The following is a 16638-nucleotide window of genomic DNA, read 5'->3' on the forward strand; positions in this document are numbered from 1 at the left end:
GTACATTGGAGTTTGATGAGTCAACTCTGCCGGGCAACATGTACTATAAAGCAATTGCCAGTTTATTATAAAACAACCAAAGACTTGAGTTTCGGGTGGTATATAAGTATGCTAAATAAATACTCCAAAGTATTTGATATTATGAATAATATGAGCATTATTCAGATGTTAGTCTGCTCACATACAGAGGGAGCAAAATTTCAACTTCATGTGGCTGCTGGCCCTGCATCCCTTATGCACATTCAGTAGAATGTCTGAAAGAGTCTACATGTGTACAAACTGTACAGATGACCTGTAAAGATGAGCTTTTGAATAGGCGGGGTCCCCGATGGCATGGATACAGTGTATGTACATGCAAAGGCTGCTTCAGGCATTCTGCTGAATGTGTGAAGGAGGCAGGCATGGGGTCAGCAATCGTAAGGATCTGTAAGATTTCACTCCCATGATGAGCGCCTGAATGGAGCCAAGGTTAGCTTTTCTTTAAGGTCACAACCCTGTGGGAGCAGAAGTACAGATTCTTCCAAGAGGCATAAATGAAATGCCAACAGGCATAAATGAAATGGAGCCTGTGCTGGAATGCATACTAAGGACAGCTCAACAGCAGATCCTGTGGCAATGATCTTCAGTGTTTTTCAAGTGGGGGCCACTTTGGCAAAACGCCTTCAATGTGAGAACCATTTCCCATTGTGTCCCATTGTCCTCCACACAGTGCTGCACTTTCCCGTGTGTGTGTGAGTGTGTGCACACCCTTTAAGACAAACAGAGCCCAGCCCCATCTTGGAAGGCCTGCACAGAGCACTGAAAAGCATAGTCCTTCCCAGTGTTTTCTGTCTAGAGTTCTATAGAGAAGGCACCGGGAAGGATTGCATTTCCCAGAGCTCTGTGAGTGCTTTCCAAGATGGCACTGGGGATTGAGAAGACTCCCTTTCCCTTGAAGGAGTCCTACCAGTGCTGAGCAAAGTGAAGCACTGCACAGTGGAAACAGTTACCTCTGCACGGTGCCAAGCCCTGTTTGGAGTCTTCAGCTCTAGCCAAAGCTTTGCACAGGGCTAACAAATAATTAGTCAGGGAGCCACACTTAGGGTCAAATGGGAGACACCACTGGCTCCCGGCCTTGCAAGGAAGAAGACTGTCCTTTGGCATCAAGCTGACATTCTATCTTCCTCTTGGACTAACCAATATATCTCCTTTTTCTTCTCTAGCTGGTTTTGCCACCTTGATGATGATAACTACCTGAACCCACAGGCTCTGCTCAAGCTCTTGTGGTCTTATTCCGCAGACCATGACGTTTACATTGGGAAGCCCAGCTTGAATAGGCCAATTCGTGCCTCAGAAACTTCCCCTAACAATCAGACAGTAAGTCTCCCCTTTGACCAGGTGATGGAGCTGCATGTTGGCTCTTGGGAATTCAGAAGGCAGCAAGAAGGTTATTTAGGGGATGGGGCTGTAGCTCAGTGGCAGAGCATATGCTTTGCATGCAGAAGGTCTCAGCCTCAATCCCTGGAATCTCTAGGTAGGACTGGTAAAGACTCCTGTCTGAAACCCTGGAGAGCCCCTGCCAGTCAGTATAGACAATACTGAACTAATATGAACCAATGATTTGACTCTGTAAGGCAGCGTCCTATGTTCCTATCTACTTGTAGATCTTTGAATGATTTGCAGTAGATTGGTAAAGATTACTGATTCTCAATTGTTTACTGAGCTAGGTAGTCCAATGGTCTGACTCAGTATAAAGAAGCTTCCTCTTTTCCTATCTCAGTATGATCCGTCTTGAATGTTTATATATGTATGACTAGGAGAGTTGGTCTTGTGGTAGTGAGCATGAATTGTCTGCTTTGCTAAGCAGAGTCTGCCTTGGTTTGCATTTGGATGGGAGACTACACGTGAGTGCTGTAATTTATGGGGCCATAGCTCAGTGGAAGAACATCTAGGTCCCAGGTTCAATCCCCGGCATCTACAGGTAGGACTGGGAGAGACTGCTACCTATAGCCTTTGAGATCTGCTGCCAGCCAGTGTAGACAATACTGAGCTAGATGGACTAATGGTCTGACTCAATATAAGGCAGCTTCCTGTGTTCCTAACAACGTAAACAACAAAAAGCCGTTCCCCCCTAAATTAGACAGAATCCCTGATCTGTAATGTAAGTAATCAGATGTAAATTTGTACTTGTATATGCAGGTTGTTCCAGTTCCACCATATGATTCATTGGATGCAGTCAGTAATTGACGTAACCCTTTAAGCCGCCATTTTGCACTTGGCAGATCTTGGTATTCTAGTTAGGGGGGAAAAAAGGGTTATTCCTGCAAGGCTGAAGCTTGCCCATGCCTGATTTAGCACATCTCATCTATCACAGTTCAGAGAAACTCGAAGAAAGAGAAAAATTCATACCAGGCTGACCTTAGGGGCAAATGTTAGGTTCCCAAGGCAGTGGGCACCAAAATATTCCTCTGCTTTCCTCCCCAGCTCATTATACTATAGTGCTGGTATGCAGTGAAATGCAGAAGGAACGAAACCGAGGAACATTGAAGTCTCCAGATCATTAGAAAGAATGGCTGAAAACCTAACACTGTGCTTGTGCAAAAAAGAAAGTTGTGCTAGAGCAAGAAGATTGTGGCTGTGCTATGTCAAGGGATTTTTGAAATTGTGCCACTGAACTATTGTGCAAAGGTTCCCTGCAAAACATCTGGGGTGTGCCAGTGGTTGCTGCTCAAGAACAAATGTGCTCCCCCCATGTTTACTATTTTTTATTTTCTCAAAAATATAGAGAAACAGAAATATCTATCATTAGTCAATAACTTAAAGATATCTCATTAGCCAAGAAGAAAGAAAAAGAAAAACACAGTTATAGCTCAACTATATTAAATTATGCCAAATGAAAGAAAATGTTGAATGCTATCTTGTATCTTGTTATTCCAGAAATTAATAAAAAGACACCAATTCTATACAAAATTATCATCTCATCTAACTTCCAACATTCAAAATAAAACTAGTCAATTTCACATAGTGACAAGATCCCATGTTTTAACCAACCAATCATCTCAGGAGAAGGAGAGCAAGTTTCCATCTTCTTCTTATAATCAGTCTTGCAGCAGCTAGTAAATAGGACCGTTCATATGATCAAGACTAGGGTAAGAGATGCATCCTACCCTAGTTTGGGAGCTGTGTGCGCTCCCGATTTTTTATTGTCAGTTCAAAACAAGGTCAGAGGCTCTGTCCATGATTGTGGGGTCAGTAGCAGCTGACTTGGAGGGCTCCCTCCTGCCAAGTGGCTGTAACCAGCTGCTGAATGAGGAAAGAGGAAACATCCTCCAACCTAGCTGCTTAACACACAATCATGAACAGAGCCTCCAACCTTGTTTTGAACTGACAGCAATCGGGAGCACACACAGCTTCCAAACTAGGGTAGGAGGAGGCATCTCCTAATAATAATAATAATAATAATAATAATAATAATAATAATTATTATTATTATTATTATTATTATTATTATTATTATTGGATGAAAGAGGTCAAAAATGGATGAAAGAGGTCAAAAAATGTAACCAACAAATGCAAGATCTAATAATAACACCAGAATTAATAAGTGAAAGAGCAAAGAAAATTAAAAATTGGACTGTTCCAGGTGATGATGAACTGCATGGCTTTTGGCTTAAACACGTAACAAGTCTTCATAAACAACTATCAAAACAGCTCAATCACATTTTGCAAGGAGGTGATATTGAACAATGGCTAACAACTGGGAAAACTCATCTCATCATGAAAGACCCAGCAAAAGGTGCAGTTCCAAGTAATTATAGACTGATAACCTGTCTGCCAACCATGTTCAAATTATTAACTGGAATAATAGCAGATGAAGTGATGCAACACTTATTAACTAACAAACAGCTTCCAGTTGAACAGAAAGGAAATTGCCCGAACACCAGAGGCACAAAAGACCAGCTGCTGATTGACAAAATGATTTTAGAAAATTGCAAGAGAAGAAAAACAAATCTAAGTGCTGCATGGATTGACTACAAGAAAGCCTTCGATTCATTGCCTCACACATGGATACTAAAATGTTTAGAAACAACTGGTGTAAGCAAAAACATTCAGATATTTATAAAAAAAAGCAATGATCATGTGGAGTACACAGTTAACAATCAATGGCGAGACACTTGGACAGGTTAGCATTAGAAGAGGCATTTTCCAAGGGGACTCACTATCCCCTCTGTTGTTTGTAATCGCCATGACCCCGCTTTCACAAATACTAAACAAAACAGGCCTCGGATACCAAACATCTAAAACATCCAGTAAAATCAACCATCTGCTGTACATGGACGATCTGAAGTTGTATGGAAAGTCCCAGTCAGAAATCGAATCACTGCTAAACACCGTCCGTATATTCAGTAGCGATATAGCAATGGAGTTTGGACTAGACAAGTGTGCTGCATTAATAATGAACAGAGGGAAAATAAGAAAAACAGAAGGAATAGAACTGCCCAATGGAAGCAAGATCAAGAACCTGGAAGAGAAAGAACATTACAAATACTTGGGCATTCTCCAGGCTGATAACATTGCACACACTGAAGTTAAAAGAAAAATTGGAAGTGAATACATCAGGAGAGTTAGAAAAATCCTCAAGTCCAAACTCAATGGTGGGAACACCATACAAGCCATCAACACCTGGGCTATACCTGTTATCAGATACACTGCAGGGATAATAGACTGGACTCAGGCAGAGCTAGAGACGCTAGATCGTAAGACCAGGTAAATCATGACCATCAATCATGCTCTGCACCCCTGCAGTGATGTAAATAGGCGCTACCTCCCTCGCAGCTCAGGTGGAAGAGGAATGCTGCAAGTCCATCAAACAGTAGAGGAGGAGAAAAGAGGCCTTGAAGAATATATCAAGGACAGTGAAGAAGATGCACTTCAAATGGTCAATAATGCGAAACTATTCAACACCAATCAAACAAAACAGGCCTACAAGAAAGAACAAGTCAAGAACCGAGCAGAAAAATGGAAAAATAAACCACTGCATGGTCAATATTTGCACAATATAAGTGGAAAATCAGACATCACCAAGACCTGGCAATGGCTTAAGAATGGTTACTTGAAGAAAGAAACAGAGGGTTTAATACTGGCTGCACAAGAACAGGCACTAAGAACAAATGCAATAAGAGCAAGAGTAGAAAAGTCAACCACAGACAGCAAGTGCCACCTTTGTAAAGAAGCAGATGAAACCGTGGACTTTGTAAAGAAGCAGATGAAATCAGCTGTTGTAAAAAGATCGCACAAACTGACTACAAACAAAGGCATGACAAAGTAGCAGGGATGATACACTGGAACATGTGCAAAAAATACAAGCTACCTGTAGCCAAAAATTGGTGGGACCATAAAATTGAAAAAGTTGAAGAAAATGAAGATGTAAAAATATTATGGGTCTGGATAAAACAAACCAGTCAATAACACCTGTCTGACTGTGTAAAATAATAATAATAATAATAATAATAATAATAATAATTATTATTATTATTATTATTATTATTATTATTTTAAACTTTATTTCTTAGCTGCCCTATAACTAATTGTTCTCTGGGTGGCTTACAACACAACATTAAAACATAAGATAAAAACACACAACACATTAAATCATAACATACCAAGAAGGGGGGGGGAGGAGAAGAAAATACAACACAAAACAATTTAAAAGACTTCTAAAAAATAAGTTAAAATCAGATCAGAAATTAAAAGGGCCTGAGTGAACAAAAAAGGTCTTCACCTGGCACCTAAAAGAACAAAGTGATGAAGCCAGGTGAACCTCACTGGGGAGGCTATCCCATAAATGGGGTGCAACCACCGAAAAGGTCCTCTCCCTAGTAGCCATCCGCCTCACCTCATTTGGCAGGGGTACTTGACCTATCCTAGTCCTGACTGTGTGAGCTGCCCTATTTTGTGAGCAACTCTCAATTTACAGGAAATATTGTTTAGGGAAAAGTACGTCAATTGATTTAATGGTCGTTGATATCCAGTCATGTTCTCAGTACTATTCTAGAATTCTAGTAGAATTCTAATCCAAAAATATTTGACCTTAGGACAGTCCCAATAGTCCTAAGAGGGCAGGAGTTTGGCCCTCTCACACCCACATTTCCAGCCAAAGTCTGAACAAGATGGACAGTCAGGGCAAGACATAAAAGGTATGCCATAGCTTGTTGCACAAGTGCAAATATGATTGCATTAGTGCAACACTCATCTGGAATGCAAACTCCAAACTCTGAACAACTAGCTTGCACAATGTTCTTGCACAAGCATAGGATATTGGCCAATATCCTCACTTTAAAAAAAAACTCATTACAGTCAACGGATCTGTGACTTTTAAATTAGCTACTGTGGAAAAAAGTTTAAAAATTAGCTCATTTATCTGAACTTTCAGAATGGTCCCATTGCAACAGGAAGCAGATAAATAGATGGCGCAAAAGAGGAGTTTTGTGGCAACTGGAAAGATGTCACAATACAGACTGGGCATTGGATCGCCATGTCTGGACCATGATGGGACCCCTGTATCTTTTCAGAACTGCATAGAAAATAAACTTCTACCAAGATTAGCTTTCCCTGTCACGGTGCTGCAGTGGCAGGAGAAGCTGCACCTGATAGACTTCTTCACTTTATGACACAGCTCTCTCAATCTTTGGATCTAGCAGCCCTAGTTGAACAATTGGTTGATGTACTTGTGAAGCAGGAGTCCCTGGAAGATATTAGAGTATGAGGCTTTTCTTCAAGCTATTAGATTAAAAAACCAAACAATACACCTGCTTACCTATATGATGACATGTGGTGTTCTCATATTTAGAGTGCAGCTGGAGAAATGATGGCCTTATTATAATCCATGCCTTTTTCTTTCTCCTTCAGAAACCAGTGTATTTTTGGTTTGCCACTGGAGGTGCTGGATTCTGTATTAGCCAGAAGCTGGCCACCAAGATGGTTCCCTGGGCAAGGTGAGCAATGAAGTTATTAGATACCAGACCTTGTATGGCCACTCTGGGACTGCACATGAATGTCTATGAGGATTGGTTTCCCAACTTCCTGCAGCAGTGTGATTGTTGCCAAAATCTCTTCCATGTGGCTCTATGTACTTGCGATGTCAATTTCCTATTTGGCAAATTAGAATCAGTTTCCCATGTGGCAAGTCCCACATCAGCTGTGTATCACCCTGGGGGCTGATTCAAACATGCCTCCAGCCATGTGCACCTTGGCCATGTGAAAGCCATTGCCCATGGATGCAATTGCACATGGCTGCCATGCCGTTGTAGGAGCCTGTGAATCAGCTCTGCTGCTCATAGGTTTGAACGGAGATCATGCACTGAAGCACATCTCTGTGTACACTTAAGTAAGATACGTGCATATGCACCATGTATATGTTTGAAGCAATACATAGTGTACGTGCATGTTTGTGCATGTGAGAACAAGAGAAAATACCAAAGTAGTTAGGCTAAGAGATCCAGGAACACTTTTCCCAGATTGCTTATGGTCCTCCCTGTTCTTTACCATCTGCTATAGTCGCCTTGCTCCAGGTTTCTTCCCTGCATGAAGGGAAATACAGTGGGACCTGTGGCACTGCAGCTTTAGAAACAAGAAGCTTGCCAGCCAGACCACCTTCTTACTAGCCTTTAGGCACCAAGATGCAATCTGTTTCTTCTCCTGTGCCTTTTAAATGGGTTTAGCTCAGTGGTGGGCAAACCTGGTCCTCCAGTTGTTGTTGAACTACAATTTTACAACAGTACAAGAGTTGTAGTTCAACAACAACTGAAGGGTCAAGTTTGCCCACTCCTGGTTTTTTATTTTATTTTATTTTATTTTATTTTATTTTATTTTATTTTATTTATATACCACCTGACTCCAAAGGCTCCAGGCTGCTGTCTTCTGTATTTATTGAGGCTGTTTTATTGTTTAAATTATTTATTTATCCATTTGTTCATTTCTTCATTCGTTCCTTCCCTTCCGAGCCTGCCAAATATCAACATCTCATTGCAGTTTACAACAAAAACAAATTAACAGATAATTAAAACAAAACCAATTAAAACAATTGAAATTAAATAATTAAAACAATTCCATTTTATTTGAGAGCAAATCTCCTTGAGTAGTGGTTTTTACAGAAAGTGAAAATTACGCAAATTAATACACTTTATTATAAAAATACAAGCTGGGGGGTGTGTGCAGATAATAAGAGAGCGCCTTCTTCTCAGGGATTCTCAGCGTTGGGTCCCCAGATGTTACTGGACTTCAACTCCCACAATCCCCAGCTCCAGTGACTTTTGGTTGGGGATTATGGGAGTTGAAGTCCAATAACATCTGGGGACCCAACGCTGAGAATCCCTGTTCTACATGATCCCTATAGCACATTAAGGTCATATGAGGAGATCTGTCTCCACCCAGGGGCGTAACTACGATTAGTCAAGGGGAGGCAGCTGCCTGGGGGCCCCCATGCCTCGAGGGGCCCCCCAGAGGCAAGTCACATGACTATATATTGTGAAGTGTGTGTGTGTGTATCAGCGAGGGGCCCATTTTAAAATTTTGTCTCTGGGCCCACTCTAGCCTTGTTACGCCCCTGTCTCCAGCTACTGCCAATTCGTCAGGTGGTGACTCAGAGGCAGGCCTTCATTGCTGGCCTTCAGGAGAGCCCTTAAAACCTATCTGTTTGGCCTGGCCTTCCAGGGTTTTAAATATTGTTGTAAGTTGTTTTTAACTGCTGTAAATGTTCAATCTGGTTCTCTAGGGTTTTTAACTGTTTAAATGTTTTAATTGTTAATTAGCTTTATGCTGTTTTTATAATTTTGTTTTAAATTGTTAATTGTTTTTAATTGTTTTATTTTGATGTAAACTGCCCTGAGCAGTTTACATCTTTGGAAGGGTGGTATAGAAATCGAATGAATGAATGAATGAATGAACAAACAAACAAATAAATAAGCAAGCAAGCAAGCCCCAGGGCAGGTATGTTGCTTGCTCACCTTTCCTGCCCAGGCTACCTATCTCTCTCTGTGTGCTTACCTTGCCCCGAGCTGCACGGGCTGTCCTTCATCTGGTTGGGGATAGCAGTCTCCAACCGTGCAACTGAAATCCCCAACTGTGTGTCTGGAGATTCCTATTCCAAACCAGGTGAATGGCAGCCTGTGCAGCTTGGGATGGGGCAAGAACCAAGGGAGAGATAGGTAGCTTGGAGGGACAGGAAGGGTGAATGAGTAACTCACCTGCGGGTCATTTTCCACCCACCTCATCTGCACCAGCTGCCCCTGCCCACGTATACTGTTGGGGTTCCATGGATCACCAGGAGTAAAACTGACATGGATGGATCTCTGCCCATCAGTGCCAGTTAAGTTACAGCTACAGCTAGGTAAGCTACAGCTTAGGTATTTAGAGGCCCCTCTCACATTATGAGTGGCCTCTGAATTTAAAAAAAAACACACATTAAATTTTATGTTTTGCACAATTGGTTGAAAAATAAAGGAGAAAGGGGGGAAAGACTAAAATAGACAGCATCATTCTGATAAGACAAAATATACTACACAATTATTTATCATATTGAGTTTATAAATCTGTGCAGAAATAACTATAAATTATATTGAAATTTTATTAGACCAGGGACTGGTTTAGACCAATGCCCACCATCAAGGTTACAGACAGCAGTTGCCTTTTCAGACAAATGCTGCTGTAACAGTGAGCAGTGTGGTCAAAGAGGGGATGAGTGACCTGCTGGGATGGGACTTCCAACCCATTTTGTAATTTTATGGGGCCTTTTGACATAGCTTAGGGGCTCAGCAAGTCAATCCAGCCCAGCTGCCCATTTTTCTTTTAGAACTTGGGTAGCTTTTTAGCCTACTGTGTATTATATCCGGAGTAACGTGTTTTGAATGAAGCAATGGAGGCCTTGGAAAGGATATTTAGATGCTGTGACGTGTCTACATCTACAATGATTAGAATCCTTCGGACAATGTTTTTCCCCTTGACACTCTATGGATGCAAAAGTTGGACTCTGAAGAAGCAAGATAGAAAAAGCATTGACGCTTTTGAACTTTGGTGCTGGAGAAGACTTTTGAGGATACCATGGACAGCCAGGAAAACAAAACAATGGATCATAGAACAAATCAATCCAGAATTTTCACTCAAGGCACAAATGACCAGGCTCAAACGATTACACTTAGGACACATTATGCAAAAACCCAGCTCCCTTGAGAAGTCCATAATGCTGGGAAAAGTTGAAGGATAGAGGAGAAGAGGACAACCAGCAGCAAGGTGGATGGACTCGATTACGACAGCAATGAATGCACCACTGAAAGACCTTAAAGGCCAAGTTGAAGACAGATCATCCTGGAGAGAATCTATCTGTGTGGTCGCTAAGAGTCGACGCTGACTTGACGGCACTCAATCAATCAATCAACAAGTTTTGAGCAAGAGCTTAGAACCATGCTGCAGCAATCAAAACTCCAGCGGAGTTTGAAAGAGGTTCCATCTCTGTTCAGTGGCAGGCTTTCTGAGTGACCAATGTGTATGTGTGAAGTTAGTCAACAAAGATAGCAGACTCTGCTCTGAGGTTCTACTGCCTTATCTGGGGAAGCAGTCCTCTGTTCTGTTGTGGGATTATCTCATATCTCCATGATCTTTTTGAGGTTTTCTGCATTTTCTCCAAGTACAACAATAAACTATATAATGAAAGACAAAGCAATATATAGCAAATATAAATATTGTTTTAAATTTTGTACACCACCTAGAGATGTACATATCAGGCAGTATAAAAATATAATAGATAGTTAACTAACTAACTAACTAACTAACTAACTAACTAAATAATTAGATGAAAAAGAGAGAATACTGGTGGCCCTTGTTACTTGCATCTCGGTACCTGCGGTTCCGTGTATCTGTGGTTGGGTCACAGGGACCTAGTTTCTTTATCCGCAGTTTTAAAAATAGGCAAAATACACCTATCCCTAGTTCTTGGGTGGCTGGAAATGATTTCCAATGTCTTTTCTGGCCACCATTTGGCAGCATGGATCCATCTTGTGGCTCTTAAAAAAACAATCCCTCCAAGAATTTTTGAAAAAATTCTCAAAAATTTGGAGATTTGGGGTTGGGATTTCTGGAGAACTGGAGGCCTGAAGAGCAAGGTACTATGCTTCTTTTCCCTTTATTTCTGCTTTTTACGACCTTTTTGAAGCTCAAGGAACCAAACCCCCCAATTCCCATTGACTCAAGGTTTCTTTATTCTTGGTTTCTGTATTCGCGTCTATAGGTGAGAATGGAACCCCCGCAAATAATGTGGGTCACCCGTATTCCACAGAAATATATAAAAGTCAAATAAATAAGTTGTTTCATCAACAATAAAAAAATCTTATTTTTACAATAACAAAAACAAAGCATATGGTTGAACATGGTCATTAAATTTTTCATTCCTCTAATGAATAAACAATGCCCAATGTTCTACAGACTTATTATCTAACTGGCACCCTTCCCAAACGCTTATATAATTTGTCAGTTTAGTCACTTTTGGCTCTTTGCCAAACCCTTTTGAGACAGCCCTTAAGCTTAGGAGCTGTTGCCTTTTTACAGTTAGAAGCCAAATTAATCCTGACCACACAAAAAAGGTTAATCATAAATTAGGGATTAGATGTCCCATCCTTTAAATCACAAAGAAGACTAGTTAGGAGATTCAGTGGTGACTGGTAATCTCTAATAGCTTCCTTAGGTTTTCAAGAATTGAATTATTGCTTGCCAGTCCACTTGTCTTTGGGGGCAAATATGGATAAAGCCAGCCACGGAGGAGGCAGATCTCTACTAATTAGCTGAATCACTTTCCTTGTTTGCTTGTTTCAAATCCATTTCTTTGCATCTCCTGCAGTGGTTTTGTGTAAGTCTTTGTCCTGTTTTCTTTGTTACCCCTGAATTCTGTCCTGATTCTGAGTAGATACTAGGGATGTGCACGGAACCACGGAGGCGCGGTCCGGCACTGGGGGGTGTCTAGCTTTAAGGGTGGGGGGATAGTACTTACCCCTCCCACCGGGGGGATAGTACTTACCCCTCCCACCGCTTTTCCCCCTCCGGCGCTCCACTCTGGAGCAAGGTTTTAGGCATTCCTCCCTGCCGCCCCTGGCCCCGTCGTTGCCTGGGAAAAGGGGAAGTTGCCGCCATGCATGTGCCCGTTGCAGCGCATGTGTCCATTGCCGCTGCCACGCGCGTGTGCCGCACATGTCACACATTGCATGTGCACGCAACATGTGACGTGTGTGGCGCATGTGCGCATGGCAGCGACGGGCGTGCGTGCACCGCAACAGGCACATGCGTGGTGGCAACTTTGCTCCAGAGTGGAGCGCCAGAGGGGAAAAAGCGGTGGGAGGGGTAAGTACTACCACCTGCCCTTAAAGCTAGACATCCCCCCCTGCCGGCCCGGCCCAATTCCGAACTGGTTTGGAGGCCTCTAACATGGCCTCCAGACCAGTTCGTGCACATCCCTAGTAAATACTTTTAATTTTTTGTTTGTTCCAGTGCTGAACTAATAATCAAAATATGGTAATTCAATTATCCCTCCAAAAGACTGAGTTAAATGTCATACAGGAGGCCCTCGTTACCCATGGTTTCAACAACTGCAGTTTTGCATATCCGTGGACAGGTCTTAGAGACCTCATTTATTTTGCCTATTCACAGGTTTGAGTGGTTGGACATGATCTGGAAATGACTTCCAGTGACATTTCCAGCCACCATTTTACTGTGCAGAGCCATGTTGTTATTCTTTGGCGGGGGGGGGAATCCCACGATTTTTTAAAAGAAAATTAGAGGAAATGGGGTTTGGTGGGAGGCATTGTTGGAGAGCTAAAGAGCTGGAGAGCAAGGTACAGTACTTTATTTCTCTTATTTCTGCCTCCTCCCCACTTTTAAAGCTCTTTTTTGTGTGTAGGAACCTAGCCCCTGGATTCCCAAAGGGGTAAGATTTTGTTATTCATGGTTTCTGTATTTGCACCTATAGGTGACAATGGAATCCTTGTGAATAATGGGGACCACCTGTATTTATAAATACTGGCGGTGGGTGGGTGGGTGGGGAGACAGGCCGGACTCTATAATTCTTACAAGGATATCTCGACACGACAGAGGAGATCTATAATATAATACAAAAATAATAATTCTATTCTTAATATCTTAACAGTCCCAAATCAGGTGTCACCTAACAATAGTGAACAGATGCTAATAGTTGGATATTTGATTTTGGTTTAGATTTATAAATGTTCCATGTCTACAGTATGGCTAATACAAAGGGACTGATTACTTTCTTAAAATTTCCTTCCCATTAACTTTTTATTATGGTATCATAAACTAGTCTGTCTTAGACTACTATGATACCATTATAAATAGTTAAAGGAAAGCGAATTTTTGCAGGATATTGTTCCGGTTCTATGCTTTTATCAACACCAGTTATGCCCTTGCTGCTGCTAAGCATGATATGTTACAGTCAATCCCCTATGTTTGCTGTATTTGTAAAGATGCCAGTTTAACTTGTAGTTTATTTCCACCCAGTCCCAATGAATTTAGTCACATATTATAACATATTGTTGGCAGGTTGTCAGTTTAGCACTCTCAGTAGGAAGAGCCAAAAGTAAGAAAAGTATCTTTGGGCAGAACTACCACTCCAACTGATCAAACACCTTTTCTGCATTTAAAAAACCCTGCACCAGCTCTTTGTTAGTCTGAATGTTGGCCAGATTATAAATGTGTAATAGTTACACTTCTGTACATTACTATTAAATTTTCTATCTGCTATAAATCCTTTATAGTCCATACCAATATAATTGCCTATTATTTTATTTAATCTTGTCAAAATTGCTACCCAGAGCTTAAAATCTGTATTTAATAAATGAACTGGTAAATAAAATCCAGATTTTGCTAAATCTTTTGGGACTAATAAGATTTATGCCACTTACCAAGATGATAATACTTTCTGTTTAATGATAACTTAATTAATATTAACTGTCAAAACACGCATACAAGTTTTATAACACTACGCAGAAGGTCCATTCAGTCCAGGGGATTTAAAAAAAAAACTTTTACCTTAATAAAACCTTTTCTTTTCCAGCTTGCAGTGCCTTGACATGATCTTCTCGTACTTTAGGAATACTGGCTGACATCCAGACTAATGCAGTGCTCGTGCTTCTAAAAGCTCATGCTTTTTGGCAGCAGAGGTTTGAAAGGCTATCGTAGTACGTAAAGTAAAGTGTACTGTCAAGTCAGTTTTGACTCCTGGCGCCCACAGAGCCTTGTGGTTTTCTTTGGTAGGATAGAGGAGGGGTTTACCATTGCCTCCTCCCATGCAGTATGAGATGATGCCTTTCAGCATCTTCTTATATTGCTGCTGCCCGATATAGTACCAGCAGGGATTTGAACCGGCAACCTTCTGCTTGTTAGTCAATCATTTCCCTGCTGTAGACTCAACTAAAAGTCTACATCGTGGCAGCAGTTAAACTGGAAATTGTCATGGAGATCTGTGTGTCATCTGTTAGCAGCAGGGTGGATCCTCCACATGCGGTGGCAGAGCGATGGGATATATAGCTATTCCTCCACAGCTTGTTTAAACTTTCTTGACAAGGGTCTTTGTAGCAAATTGCATCTCTCTCTTCATGTGCCTTCTCCAGTTGCGGGGGCTGGGAGCCAGCAAAAGCCATAGATTGTGGTACCTAGAATAGTGGATGATATCTTCTGTATCAATTTCTAGCCATTTGTTCAGGTCATCCATCCATCCATCCATCCATCCATCCATCCATCCATCCATCCATCCATTCCTCCTCCTTCCTCATGATCATTTTCCTGTTAACTTTCTTTCTAGCATTAGTTGTGGCATTTGATATTTTACTCCTCTGATGATATGTCCACAATACTCCATTTTACGTTTCTTGATTGTTTGTATTACTTGTTTATGTGTTTTTGCTCTTCAAAGTACTTCTTCATTTGCTATTCTGCTGGTCATAAGAACATAAGAACAGCCCTGCTGGATCAGGCCCAAGGCCCACCTAGTCCAGCATCCTCCTTCACATAGTGACTCACCAAATGCCACTGGAAGCCTACAGGCAGGAGTTGAGGGCATGCCCTCCCTCCTGCTGTTACTCCCCTGCAACTGGTATTCAGAGGCATTCTGCCTTTGGCTGGAGGTGGCCTAGAGCCCTCCGACTAGTAGCTGTTGATAGATCGCTCCTCCATGAAGTTATCCAAACCCATCTTAAAAACATCCAGGTTATTGACTGTCACCACATTTTGTGGCAGAGAATTCCACAAGTTGATTATGTGTTGTGTGAAAAAGTACTTCCATTTTTTGTCCTAAATTTCCTGGCAATCAATTTCATGGGATGACCCCTGGTTCTAGTGTTATGTGAAAGGGAGAAAAATTTATCTTGATCCACTTTCTCCACACCATGCATGATTTTATAGACCTCTATCATGTATCCCCGCAGTTGCCTTTTTTCAAAACTAAAAAGCCCCAGGTGTTGTAGCCTTGCCTCATAAGGAAGGTGCTCAAGGCCCCTGATCATCTGGGTTGCCCTCTTCTGCACTTTTTCCAGTTCTACAATGTCCTTCTTTGGATGTGGCGACCAGAATTGTATGCAGTATTCCAAGTGTGACCGCACCATAGTTTTGTATAAGGGCATTATATTAGCCGTTTTATTTTCAATCCCCTTCCTAATGATCCTTAGCATGGAATTGGTCTTTTTCACAGCTGCCGCACATTGAGTTGACACTTTCAACGAGTTGTCCATCACAACCCCAAGATCCCTCTCCTGGTCAGTCACTGACAGCTCAGATCCCATCAGCGTATATGTGAAGTTGGGGTTTTTCATCCCAATGTGCATCACTTGACATTCGCCAACACTGAACCGCATTGGCCATTCTGTTAGGGATGTGCGAAACGTTTCAGATACAAAATATTTTGTACCCAGAACAGCCTGTTTCAGGTGTTTTGTAGACAAAACAAAACACCCATTTTCCAGATCCAAAAGTTTTGTGTACAAAACAAAACGTCCCTGTTTCGGCTACAAAACGTTTTGTTGTTTAGGACCTCCATTTTGTAGTGATCTCTGAGTCAGTCTCCATTTTGTGTTTGACATCTCTTTGAATTTCCCACCCTTCCAGCCTTCTGATCGGTGACCTAAATCATGGGCTGACCTGCTGACAATTCCTTCCTTGTTCCCCATTGGCTCTTTTGCTTCTTCCCACTCTTTACTGACCCCACATTGGCCAGGGGAAGGGTTGCTAACCCATGGGGTGCTGGGTTTGTTGTTTCTGTGGTTTTCTGAGTGTAGATTCTCTGGTAGCATATGAGAGTGGATTCTTGTTTTTCACTGAAAATCTCATATACTACCAGATAATCTACAATGAACACCTCAGAAACGCAAAACCCAGTACCCCAAGGGCTTGTGGGTATGGAGGTGGTTGGCACCCTATGTGCACTACACAACCACTCGCTCTGGGAAACCCCAGTACCCCCCAAGTGGAATTATGGGGCTGCTGAAACCTCCATTATTCCCTATGGGAGAAATCTTAAAAGACACGTAAACTTCAACAATTCACAAAAGATCAGCCCTTTGCCCAATGGAGAGGAGAACTTGTCTTGTGGTTGAGCATGACTTGTCTCCA

At 41.8% G+C, this 16638-nt stretch overlaps 1 protein-coding gene across 1 annotated transcript in view; it reads left to right on the forward strand.

The window, feature by feature from the left end:
- The window catches only part of MFNG (MFNG O-fucosylpeptide 3-beta-N-acetylglucosaminyltransferase), a 54791-nt gene that overhangs the window by 22007 nt on the left and 16146 nt on the right, over positions 1–16638 (forward strand). Inside the window, exons 4-5 of the mRNA XM_053256242.1 lie at positions 1203–1356; positions 6889–6974. Of these exons, the coding sequence (XP_053112217.1) occupies positions 1203–1356; positions 6889–6974 (240 nt within the window). The remainder of the gene's footprint in view (positions 1–1202; positions 1357–6888; positions 6975–16638) is intronic.

The sequence above is a fragment of the Hemicordylus capensis genome, chromosome 5, assembly GCF_027244095.1.
Source record: "Hemicordylus capensis ecotype Gifberg chromosome 5, rHemCap1.1.pri, whole genome shotgun sequence".
Lineage (NCBI taxonomy): Eukaryota > Metazoa > Chordata > Lepidosauria > Squamata > Cordylidae > Hemicordylus > Hemicordylus capensis.